This window comes from Doryrhamphus excisus, linkage group LG5 (genome assembly GCF_037039965.1).
Source record: "Doryrhamphus excisus strain RoL-2023G ecotype Guam linkage group LG5, RoL_Dexc_Guam_v1.1, whole genome shotgun sequence".
Lineage (NCBI taxonomy): Eukaryota > Metazoa > Chordata > Actinopteri > Syngnathiformes > Syngnathidae > Doryrhamphus > Doryrhamphus excisus.
The window spans coordinates 21,965,241-21,979,117 of NC_136361.1; the positions used below are offsets into that span (position 1 = coordinate 21,965,241).

General features: G+C 39.0%; 1 protein-coding gene across 1 annotated transcript in view; it reads right to left on the reverse strand.

Annotated features, from left to right (window-relative positions):
* Window positions 1-13,877, reverse strand: part of znf407 (zinc finger protein 407) — a 138,943-nt gene that overhangs the window by 38,028 nt on the left and 87,038 nt on the right. Inside the window, exons 7-9 of the mRNA XM_058053005.2 lie at window positions 11,109-11,192; window positions 10,456-10,576; window positions 4,797-4,975 (exon numbers count right to left, since the gene is read on the reverse strand). Coding sequence (XP_057908988.2) covers window positions 4,797-4,975; window positions 10,456-10,576; window positions 11,109-11,192 — 384 coding nt within the window. The remainder of the gene's footprint in view (window positions 1-4,796; window positions 4,976-10,455; window positions 10,577-11,108; window positions 11,193-13,877) is intronic.

The following is a 13,877-nucleotide window of genomic DNA, read 5'->3' on the forward strand; positions in this document are numbered from 1 at the left end:
AATAATAAATAATAAATAATAAATAATAAATAATAAATAATAAATAATAAATAATAAATAATAAATAATAAATAATAAATAATAAATAATAAATAATAAATAATAAATAATAAATAATAAATAATAAATAATAAATAATATCACAGCTAGGAGACCTGGGTTCAATTCCACCCTCGGCCATCTCTGTGTGTAGTTTGCATGTTCTCCCCGTGCAAGCGTGGGTTTTCTCCGGTTTCCTCCCACATTCCAAAAAACATGCTAGGTTAATTAGCGACTCCAAATTGTCCATAGGTATGAATGTGAGTGTGAATGGTTGTTTGTCTATATGTGCCCTGTGATTGGCTGGCGACCAGTCCAGGGTGTACCCCGCCTCTCGCCCGAAGACAGCTGGGATAGGCTCCAACACCCCTCGCGACCCTCGTGAGGAAAAAGCGGCAGAAAATGAATGAATGAAATAAATAATAAATAATAAATAATAAATAATAAATAATAAATAATAAATAATAAATAATAAATAATAAATAATAAATAATAAATAATAAATAATAAATAATAAATAATAAATAATAAATAATAAATAATAAATAATAAATAATAAATAATAATGTGGATAATAAATAGATGACATCAAATATGAACAATGTGCAGCGTAAACAGTACAAATAATTTAAATAATTTAGAATAAATAACAATAATTTAAAGTTTTGGTTGTGCGTGTGGGCAGGTAGAGGGCCTTATTTGGCAAATAAGCCAAACAGACCACACAGACGCACGGCGCATAAACCGAGCTGGCCACTAAAAGGGGAACTACAAAACAGCAGTGGCAGTAGTGACTTGTTATGTTAGAAATAAGAGGGCACTTAATTGGGATCTGAAAGTCTAATAGGCATGCAGGACCTCTGATTACCAACTGCACATTGTCTTAAAATAGCCCACTGATTAGCAGCCAGGGGATTCAATTATGCTGGGGGAGAAATAAGGGGCCCTAATAGGCCACTGTATCAGAAAACATGGGACTCGGCTTTAGCTAAAGTGCTGATAATTGGTTGTTTAGTTGGGAAAGTTGAGCCTGTTGGTAATTAGTGATGCTGCTGGTGCGTCTGGAGAGTCACCAAACTGAAGACACTAGAGAAGCAACACAGAAGACGAGGGTGCTTGGTACAGTAAGAGGGCAAAGGTCACGGTAGAGGTCACAAAAAAAAGCATTTCTACAAGGGGCTGTGTTGGTTCAGTAAAGGTCAAGATGGGGCAAAGGGAGATAAAACTGAATGTCAACCATCAGTTCAGTATTTTCCCCTTCTGAGTATCCATCTTTCTTGTCTGCGACACTTTGGCTACTGTATCCGGATAAGTAGTGTGTCTTTAAATGGAGGGGGAAGGTGGACTGAATAACGGAGTAGCTTTTATAGGAGAAGGCGGCCTGTCTGGTCCCATTTTCACTGTCCCATTGTGGACCGAGAGTGCTGCCCTCAAGTATTCCCTCCACACATCGCTCATAAATGAGGGCGTCGGGTGTGTTTCTTTCTGTGATTGGCTGGCGACCAGTCAGCTGGGATAGGCTCCAGCACCCCCCGCGACCCTTGTGAGGATAAGCGGTAGAAAATGAATGAATGAATGAATGAATGAAAGAACCACATAAACGTTGTACCCAAGCCCGGATGACTTTATAAAGAACTGCGATCCTTGTTCTTATCACATGTTTCCCATCAAAACATGTCACATTAACACAGTATTGTCGAAAACTGCTGATTGTTTGCGCCTTTTTTCCACAATGTCATCACGGTGTCAAACTGTATGCAGTGGAATACCAAAGCACATTTGCTTCACGTACACACTTGTCCTTCGCACGGCTTCAACACGATGCACAAGTAAAGCTCACCAGATGAAAGTGTCATCTGGAATTGAACCCTGGTCTCCTCGCTGTGAGGTCTAATAAAATAAAATAAAAAAGGCCATTGTAATTAATAATATTTCATTAATTAATCCAAGGGGCTACACGGTGGTTGAGTGGTGAGCGTGCAGACCTCACAGCCAGGGTTCAATTCCACCCTCGGCCATCTCTGTGTGGAGTTTGCATGTTCTCCTGCGTGGGTTTTCTCCGGGTTCCAAAAACATGCTAGGTTAATTAGCGACTCCAAATTGTCCATAGGTATGAATGTGAGTGTGAATGGTTGTTTGTCTATATGTGCCCTGTGATTGGCTGGCGACCAGTCCAGGGTGTACCCTGTCTCTCATTCGAGGACAGGACCCCCCGCGACCCTCGTGAAGATAAGCGGTGGGAAATGAATGAATGAATGAATAATTAATCCAATAAAAAAAAAAAAACTTGCATGCAAAAAACAAATGTGATCATCTGTGGGTGCGTATTAAAAATATCACCTCCGGGGTTATGTCTGCTCTAGCATTCTACAGTAGCCATACATAACGTGTTACGGAACACATAATTGCAGACCGTTTTGATTTAGCATACCCACTTTAACGCCGTGCCTTTAAGGCTGACAAATTATTGCCTTAGTTATGATTTCTTCATATTTCCAAAAAAATTTTGGATTTTCTCAGTTGGGAATTTAACATTCTGGACTTCTCTGCCATGTGCCCACAACGATGCACTCTGAGGTATCTGCAGCTTGGGTTGTGCTGCAGTGCTACGGCGGGCTAGCTAAAGGCCCTACTCGTTCTGTCTGGCGTATCTCACTGCAGATCGCACAAGAAAGACAATTGTCATTACCATTTTATTAAACTTAACCCTTTTTCCTAGTTTTCTTCTCAAATTCTAATCATCATTCTCCACCATCGCTTGCTGGGTCTAATTCCCTCTTTTCTTTGGTTTGTAAAATACCTCTGCTTTCATCCTTGAGAAGGGCTTTAATTTGGGCTGCGATGCTGAATAGAGCAGGGAAGATGGAGAAAGACGTGGGGGAAAGAGAGCGTTATATGGGAAGACAGAGTTGCAGCCGAGACATTTGGGTGTCAATCAATCCGACGCGAGGAGCTGCAAGGGTCTGTGAGTACGGCGCGTTTGATCTGTGTCTTTCAAAGGGGGAACAGCAGGAAGGGCCATCACACATGATTTGCCTCTCGCTGCTGGCCCCGGTGCCACTCTGACAGAGAGCTATCACAAGCAGGTTAATTCAACATCCACCTTCCTCATCTTTTTTCTCCTGTCCTTTTCTTTTAGTTCTGTCTGGCTTTTTTTTTTTTTTTACACTTACCAACACACTTTCACTTTTTGAAAGTGGAAAGGATCCAAGTGAGTCCAAGTGAAATATGTTTACAGGTTGACCGCATGATTATTTCAATGTTGTTTGGTCAAGCCAAAATCTGCTACTATTTCTTCGAGAAAAGATCCCTGTTCTATTTGTTTATTTTAATATCCAGTCATTCCACGATACATTGCGGTGTGAACATCCCTCCCTCACCTAATCGCAGTTTTAAAAAAATATATTATTGATAAATGATTACTGTTTCGTGGTTGACTTTGGCACATTATTACTATTAAAAATATTGACAGAGAAGTCATATGTAGTACTCTGGCTACTAAATGTCAGTAATGACACAAAACATCGATGAGACACGACATTCTATCAAATTACCATGGACTCAGCCACCGTATGTCCGAAATGATCGAGTTCTCTTCCCATGTCATGTGGAAGTGGTAATATGTACAAATTGATTCAGTCTTTGTATGTTTTGTTTTTCGCCCGAACTGTTTAATGACAAAAACTGAGGCTCTATATCTGATGCGTCATTATCAATATATCACCAATACCTTAAATCAGCAACTCTGTCCATACATTGTACTTTGATACTGTAGTGCTGGAAACGGTATCTAGGTAATAGCATGAATCGTGACCTCAAAAAAGCGACTTTGAAAATGTGCACTGAAATGTCCTTTATAGGATTTTGGAATAACTCCTGCGTGTTTTTATATAGCTGACTACCAAAACCAGAATGAAATAAAACAATTGAATAAACCACACCACCTTTTGCTGGCAAAGGTCATCCATACATGTAGAAAAAAACAAACGGTGAAGGAAATTTTGGGGTGAAAGGTTTTTCGGAAGCATTGGGTTTGAGGTGAGAGGCTATGGTTTATTTGAAGGTATAAGATGGGGGCTGTCCTTGTGTCTGAAGAATAATTATACAAAGACTATTCTGTGTCCGAGATTCACAAAAAAAAAAGTTTGAAAACAACACAAGGGCAAAAGCATATGTATTTGCTTTCACTAAGAAATGAAGCCCAGTGCAACAAGACTGCATGGAGCTCTAACTCTACAGTTTTCCTAAGAGGTCAAAAGGATAACAGGATAAAGGCTGTCCTCTGTTCCTCTGAAGGACAAGCACTCTGTCAATTAGATTTGGGGGCCCTCCAAGGACAAAGGAGAGCACTCGGACACAAAGAAACCAACAGAGTAAGAATATGATTTCATCTGTCTCTATGGCCCGAGTGACTGACAGGAAGGCTCAGCAGTTTTGGAAAGCTGCCTGATTGTGGCTGCGAATAGCGAGACATGATCTACAGACAAAAGGAACATGGGAGGATACCGAAAGCTCTGACCTCTGGAGACATTATGGAGCTTGGATTAGCTCAGATGTTATTCAAAAACACGAAGGTTCCGATTTTGACAAAGGGTTTGACAAAGGATTACAGGGTGAAATGAATCCCAAAAATAATTTCATCAAGAAATGATGAAGATAGCAACGGAGGCACTAAACAGCCTAAGCATGGATTGTACCTAAGAAAACTTCTTCCTGACATAAACAATACACTTGGAAATATGTCTATGTCACATTACCTGCGTGAAGGTAAGCAAGATCTGGATTCTCAATGTCTGGGTGGTTGTCCTTCAGGTGGTTGCGGAATTCAATGGGAGAGTTGGTGCCGTAGTCACATTTTGGACAGTTGTACATCTTCACTCCCTCATGTTTTCCTGTATGGAGGATGTGCTTCCGGATGTTCTCAGCACAGTTGGATCTGTGAGAGAAAAACATTGTGATATCTTAATTTCATAATATGTGTACTAAAATCTTGTATTAATGTCCTCTTTCTGTCATTATATTGCAAGTTTGGTTTTGAATGTCACGTTGACCACACTGTGAGTCGCGGGGGGTGCTGGAGCCTATCCCAGCTGTCTTTTGGCCGAAAGGCGCGGTACACCCTGAACTGGTCGCAATCCAATCACAGGGCACATATAGACAAACAACCATTCACACTCACATTCATACCTATGGACAATTTGGAGTTGCCAATTAACCTAGCATGTTTTTGGAATGTGGGAGGAAACCGGAGTACCCGGAGAAAACCCATGCATGCACGGGGAGAACGTACAAACTCTTTAACTTGTTCTATATTTATTTATTTTTTTGACTTTTGTTTGTGGAAAAAATATCGACATATATACATATATATATATATATATATATATATATATATTGTATATCGATATTCAATCTAAATATACTGGGATATGATTTTTGGTCTTCCCGTCCAGCCCTGGAATACATCATCAACATCAGTGACATCGGACCTAACAATTCCCAAGTGATTTTCTCCCATTTTTAATTCCCGGAGGTCCAACAGCCAGAATAGCTTTTCCATCTACCTTTTCCATCATTTGCAACTGAATGAAGAGTGTAGGGTTTGACTAATTGGAATAGCTGTTTAATGTCAGTGAGCATTCAAACACACACATGGTGTGTGTGTGTGTGTGTGTGTGTGTGTGTAAGGGCGGTCACACAGGGCCACTGTATAATGCTGGCTGTAACCATGTCAGTGCAAGGAGTCACACACAACCCAATTCAGATTAATGATACGACCCAACCTGCTGCGGGGCTTGATCTAAACCTCTTTGTGAACACACACACACACACACACATGTGAACGACTGGATGGATAACATAATCATGTGCATTAATTTCATTAATTTGTTCATAGTCAGACCGGATGTAAATGCATCTGTGATAGAAGTAATACAGTCATGATTTTACACATACCTTTAAGACATCATTCATCATATAAGCAAGATCTTACTGCATAAAATCTTTTTTTTTTTTTTTTTTTGCCACAGACACATAAGCGCACACCATCATGTGTTGATGGATGGGGCACTCATGCTCAGTTTGGACCTGACATTCTTGGACAGTATAATACGCAATTACTCTCTCTTATCACCTTGGCCGGGACAATAAAGCCTTACTGTGCCATAGCTCACACAAGCTGAAGAGAAAATTTGTTTTCACTTTTTTGCAGAGACACCACTCTCCATCATGGGCCGCAGTCCAGCCGGCTCCACTGTAGCTCTCCTGTTCTGTTCATTCCATATGAAATACATTCAACACCGCCCGATGAGTAACCTTGAGAGCAGGTCGAAAAGATGAACCTTCGGGCGGAATGCCATCATGACCTAAATCTACAATGTTTATACAAGTAGGAATCAACTGTGTTACATTTGGGGTTCAATCCCTGATGGCTACAGTAGGTACAGAAAGTAGCAAAGACCGGGAATGGTTGTAATAAAGGGATAGTTGGAACGATTAGTTTGACCGATCGGAAACGAGCTGTGGTGATGTCAGCACTGTTCAAAAACGGTTTGTTGATTGCTCCACGGATCTGTAAGTCCTAGTCATTTAAAGCAGACAAATACTGTATATGTACCACATTTGTGGCACACAAACCACGTAGTTACGTACACTTGCTCGAACAAAAAGTGGTACAATCTTCCTCAGCCTCCTCTAAATAATTTGTAACATTTCTATAGAATAACAGCATTGACACAGTGAAGCATGTAGGACGGGCAGGGTCATGCTGTGGGAGTTGATTCCCACCGGCTGTAACTGGGACTTTACAAAAAGTTCCATACGACAGTGGATTTTACCCCAAAACCTTCTGCTTCTGCTAAAGCTAAAGATTCCCTTGCAATCTGACAGATTCGTACGTACCGTATTGATAGACACCCACTAAAAGGAGTGACTAGTGTAATTATTGCAACACGTGCTCCAACAGTGCTAATTTTATGAGTATACCGGTTAAAAGATGATATGTCGCCTACAATAATATTAAAGATACAACTTGCAAAGAATTGATGCAGCTGAAAGCTGGGATTTTAACGTACCTGTTTTATGGCTTGACTAATTTATTTTTACATTTTTAATTATTCCTTTTCCTTGACACCTTGTTATATTGTATTTTTTTTAAACATCTTCCTTTCTTTTAAAATAGGAAGCGGTATTTTCTACCTTAATAATAAAAAGTTTCATTTAAAAACTGCATTTTTTTTGTTCAGTGGTGTTGTCATTGACTATTGCACAACGATGAGCCAATTCAAGAAACAATACAAGCAGTTGATGTTTGCTAAATACAAGGATGAAGAGTCTTGAACCAGTCATGATGTGCTATATATATCACTATATTGACACTTACTATGGTACCCATTATGGCATTGGATGCTCATATCACCGAGTACTTCGGTACGAGGTACATTATTAAAAAAAAAACAAAAAAAAACCTTAAACTGTATTATGGAAAGCAGGAAGTGAACAAATGTAACAGTTACTGATTGTAAAAGTACCAGATGGAGGGGTAGGATTTAATAAGCTTTGCTTCTTCCTACTCCTTTTGGACATGTGGAATTGTGAACTGATTATGTGATGCACTCAATTGTAATCTGATGCATGTTCAAATCAAATAAAAACATTACCAATATTTAAATTTGTTTGATAATGTGAAACATGTAAGGGGAAAAAAAAACACTTTTTCACATATATTGATTTTTTGCATACACACCAGGTACGGTATAATAGTGGACAAAGAACCACTGCACGCATGAATCAGTAATCACTTATTATAAAGATATGAATAGATATAAACATACCAGTGTGATTGTACACTCCCTGGTCATAATTAGAGCTCCATACAAACTTTGGCTATATTTGTTCACATCATGAAAAAACAGTTTCATTAATACCGCCGCACCCGTAGATTAATATCACTGTACTGAAATGTGCATATATTACAGAATGAAGTGACTTTTTTTTTGTAAATGTAGAAGTTAAAATATATAAATTTAAGGCAACGCTTAAAAACTTGTGAAGCGAGCGTAGGTGGATTCCTAGGGGGGCGTGCTATCTCTCAGATATGGTAATGGTGTAATTGTCATATTAAAACAACACAGTGAGCATTTAGGAGTCAGCAGGTGTCACCGTTAGTGAAAGCCCACACCAGCCCTCCTACTATATACTGTATTAATTAGCCCAACACTGTTTCAACTTCCTCCCCCATGCATGCACTCGCCATGGGAATCAGCCATACCGATGCTGCGTGCATATATCACCCCTTCTGTCTACTTCTGTCTCTCCCTCTCTGCTGCCCTCTTTTATTTTCATAATTTTCATATTTCTCCTCACAGCAAGCGTATGGTAATTGGAAAGGTGTAATTGAGAGCCACTTATGTAGAGGAGAGTCAAAAGTGTTTGAGTTTGTTAAGAGTTGGATGAGGGGTTTATTTAGATCACCGCCATTTTTGGACCTCTTCCTGCCAAGAAAAGCCACTAATAATCATTAACGGCCTCCGCGTTGCTCCCTTTCGCTTTACAAGGTTGCAAACGTGTCTGCCACTGTCAGTAGGTGTGTCGTCCTCAAAGACGCCGCGCTTCTAACTCGGGCGGCATTTACTCTACCAGCAGATTTGAATAAGAATACAGAGCCGCTCCGTAAACAAAACAGTCATTAGTTGGCAGGAGTCGGAGGGTACGTATCAATTAGACCATTCACTTTGCCTCTATGACTTTAACAACGCAAATACAAAAAAATAAACACCAAGTAAAGTTTCCCATTTGCATAAAAAGCTGGGGAATATTAAGATAGGCATCGTTGGAACTCAAAATGCATGGCCTTTTTTTTTTTTACCACTGCAAAGGAATGTACAGTACTGTAAATGTCCAATTATTATCCTCTATTATCTATTTATGTATGAAAAGGTGATGCAGGGATTGACATCTTTCGCTACTTGCACACTTGCACATTATTATTATAGGTGTAGTCATGGCGGATAACCATATATGAAAAGCAAACCATCAGTGCCATCTATTTTAGATGCAAACATTTATACTGGACTATTACTTCTGAACAATATTAGTGTTTGTTCAGATCAAATGCATTGACGATACAAGACAGAAAAGCATGCATGTTAAAACAAAGCGCATGAATTCAACATGTACAAATACCTGTGAAAATCTTAAAATTAATATTTGTTTGAATTTCTCAAATGTTAGGTAGGTAGTCCTGGGGTTATGAATGGGTTCCTTTCCTAAGTCAATCACCCGCACTGTACAGATCACACAGACCACGCATACTACATACTCCAGACTAGTCTGGAAGGATAACCATGACTCCTCTATCAGCCATTAACGTTCAATCATATTTATGCTTAATGATGATCTCAACAGTTGAGCGGTTGGGACCAAAAGAGCAGCCGATATCGGCGGGCGTGTCTCCTCTCTCTACCTTTTGATGAGTGCACTCCTGCTTGGGAGACATAATGACATTGAAAGAGCTACTGTAACTAATAAGCCATGTCATTCTCCATGCATATTTTTACACCATCCCTTGCTATAACTACGTATCGACAAAGTCTCGCTTTTTTATGGACCAAATTACGTTTTTCATTAATTAATGGGAGCACGCTGGGAACCAAGAAATTCATGAAATAGAATGCCATAGATCAAGAATCGCTTGTATTGTAACATTTTGTAGATATATGTATGTCACAGGGCAAATCTTGGCCATTTGTGGAAAATAAGCATTTTTAAAAATTTATTCAACTTAAAAACTCAATAATACTCAAAATGGTTTACATATTTGCCTTGTCGATTTGTGAGTGTATGTTGGGAGTTGGTTGTTTGGGGATTATTAGCTGTTTGACACAGTGTTAGACTTCGAAAACTCCTGTTCTAGATCATGTCGTTGATTGCTAAGATGATATTTGATAAATGCAAATATGGAATGTATTACTTATGTCATATCATAAGTTATTCTTCATACAGACAAAGAGGATGAGAGAAAGAGACAGATAAGGAGATGCAAAGTGCCACCCGAAACTTTTTTCAATTTCACTGCCAATTTCCTGTGTAATTACTGATGTGGTATGATGGTCTTTTAATGACACGGACCTGCCAATGTCGCTGACACTGACAGCGCCTGGGTGCATGTTGGGGAGATGAGACCGGGGCCTGCTGATGATGAGATGCAGCAGTACTGTGGAGATTAGACCAGCCTACGCTTCACCTGCCGCATTACACACAGGAACACACAAATACACGCTAACTGTTCTACAATGCCACCTGCTTGCCGTATTAAGCACCCCCCCCCCCCCCCCAGCACCTCGCACCCCCCCTGTGATCGTCATTGCTCATCAGCGCCACCAAGTGTGTGTTTTTATGGGGTCAATGAGTGGGTACCTGTAGTCGCACCAGGGGCAGCGGTACGGTTTCTCCCCAGTGTGAACGCGGTTGTGTCTTGATAGGTGGGACTGTGTTGTAGAGGCGAAGTTGCAAAGCTTGCATTTGAAGGGTCTCTCTCCTGTGGGATTGAAATAAAAATGTGACAGAAAAGCAACAGAAGACACATTTTATAAAATATTAAATCTGAAATGGTAGGTAGACATAATTGACACATGCCAACATGTACAAAATAAAAATAATAGTGGAAGGAAAGTTAAGGAGCAAATAAAATGAATTATGAAAACCTAAATTAATATTCATAAAAATGATTCTTGATCCTTGGGCACCTGCCTGACAGCAGCTAAGAGTAGTGTTTTGTTTCGCCTTCCCATTTCCCCTAAAAAAACACTTGGTATTGACAGCCCATCTAAAAAATGCAATTTCCCTAAGTGACAGAATGACATAGTGAAATGATAGCTAAAATTAAAAATCTCAGCCATGCTGGTACACATGTCTATCACTGGCAGCAGGATGTCATACTGACGGACCCTTGTTTGTGTGATAGTTGAGAAAATGATGTAGAAGGACAGAAAAACACGTCTATTGTTGATCTTATATTTATTATAGAGGTTCACGCATAGTATTTCCGCTTGGATTTTTTTGGCATCTACCTGTGTGTTGGCGTCTGTGCTTGGTGAGAGCGTGTCTGGTCCCTCCAGCAAAACCACACAGGTCACAGAGGAAAGTCTTTTCACCTGCACAAGTGAGTAGATGACAGAGAAGGTAGCATAAATATATAACACGTAGAAAACAGCAAAATAAGAAAGAAATGTAGTCATTTACGATGCACATATATATCAATTAAGCCTATTTTAGGGGGGCTTCAGTCCCTCTAAATAATTTTTTTTTTCATTTTTTATTGATTTTATTTTATTTTTCAAAGAGTTTTTTGTTACAAATAAAAAAAAATACAAAAAAAAATATCTGCAAATTTCATATAATAGGGCAAAAGCAGCTAATAAGCAAGCCAATAAGCAGGCTAATATAGCCTAGTAGTAATAATTTGATTTTTTTTTTATTGATTTTATTTTATTTTTCAAAGAGTTTTTTGTTACAAATAAAAAAAAATTACAAAAAAAAATATCTGCAAATTTCATCTAATAGGGCAAAAGCAGCTAATAAGCAAGCCAATAAGCAGGCTAATACCAGCATAGTAGTAATAATTTGATTTTTTTTTTATTGATTTTATTTTATTTTTCAAAGAGTTTTTTGTTACAAATGAAAAAAAAAAAAAAAATATCTGCAAATTTCATATAATAGGGCAAAAGCAGCTAATAAGCAAGCCAATAAGCAGGCAAATACTAGCCTAGTAGTAATAATCAGAAGAAGAATAATGATGATAGTAATAAGAATAGGCTAATTCATAATATAATAATGATTATTATATCATTGATCACTGTCCACTGGACAGAATGGTTGCAGAGCTTGAACAGCGGCTTTGCAGTATAGATTGTGTGTACTTGTGTACATTTAATGGTGGCCTAAAACAATTGAGTATCTCTACTAAATCTGTCCAAAAGTGGAAAAGTTAGATCCCATCCCGGTTCTTGTTCGGTATTTGTTTTTTGGATATTTTGATTTTTTGAATGTCTACTACATTCATTCATATCCTATGCATCTCCAGGCGGCTAAGCCCCCCCGTCATCAGAACTTAGTGACGCCCCTGGCATGAAAACATTCTAATTGGCCCAGGAAACAAAGTGAAATGTGACTTACAATTTTCTGATAGCGATTGGGATCATGTTTTAATAATACTGATAAAAATACTGATAATGCCCAATTCACCTAAAATTATCATTTCCCCATCTTGCTTTCTTAAGGGCATCCCCTCTTTTGCACACTTGAGTGCTCAAATTCACACTGAAGCGGGTTGCACTTTGCTGGCTGTACCAGACTTAGAGTAGGTCGGCCTGACATCACCGATCAGCCTGGTCGCTCATCCTTCCATACATTTCAGTATATTTACTGATAACAGCCACTTTACATCACAAACACAAACAAAGACTAGAAATACTGCCTAAAGTCAGAGCACTCCCCCAAATACTGACACACAACTTAGACTACACCGTGAGACTAAAGTATGGGACCATGGCTTAAGAAATGAGGAACAAATATTACCGGTACTTGTGAAGCACCGCTCGGCAAAATTGACGGAAATGAATTGAACGGGTGATTTAAAGTAGGACACAAAGAGAATACAACAAGTAGAATGAATACATAAAACGCAGGTCTAGTTTGCTAACAGATGAGCCAAGCAGAAGTCACAGATCAGTAGCGTATATCCATCAGAGCTCTCATAGCTAACTAATTCCTCCAATCAGACGGATCCATGTAAATATGTCAAATGGGGGACGGGAAATTGCCAGTGTGGTTTATTGACTGTGATAAAATCTGAAAAGCACCGCTGAACATAATTACATACTTGTCAGAGCCATAAAAATTAGCTTTATTATCAATGGGATGGTTTTCTACAACTTCATTTGGGGGCGATGCCTTCCAGATGGGGAGCGTGGAGAGCTTTTTCACACTCCTCCTCCCTTCTCCGCATCTGGCCCCGTCATTAACAGCGTGATGAGCTCCCTCGCTCTTCTCCTTCTCTCTGCCATTGTGCAGAAGAAGTCAAGCACTCCACGCACAGTAATGACATACATATAAGATAGAGTCACGGTTAGTGTATATTAGAGAATGGGGGCCTTTGTAGAATGGATGGACATACATCAACAACAACACATGCAAAAGTTCTGCCTGTGTTAGAAAAGCAGCCACCATAAAGCTCATTTCACAAGATGTAATGATTGACGGTGTCAATCATTACAAGTCAATAAAAAGCATTGTGCAGAACTTTGTACAATGAAGGATCTCAGTGACATCATTAACAACTTTAACTGCAGCAATTATTGAACTGTGTTGTTTTCGGAAACCAGATTGGTTGTTTGACAAAAATAAAAAATGCCCCCCCCCCAAAAAAAAAAAAAAAAAATTTAATCTGCACAGCAACAATTTTCTAGGTCAGATCGGTCAGAGGACGATCTGGACCTACAGATTTATTTTTATGGGCTTTATAAACCTCTGAATCAGTAACTGGTCTGAAAAAACCCCAAAACGAGGCAGGTGAGGAAAGGGCCAAAGACCGGCCATTATGTTAAAATGAAGTTTTAGAGTTGTTTTAGAAGTTTTAGAGTATTTAGAGTTTTAGAGTATTGTTTAACAGTCAGTACAAAAAAAAAAAAATCGCAAACACTGAAAATTTAAGCAAATATTGCATTATGATATGGTATTTATAATTCTTAATATATATAATCAAAAGATAAAAGGGGATAGCTTCTATCCTGTAAAGCCTATTTGCTTGACTTTAGATGAGAAAAAACGTTGCTGGTCAC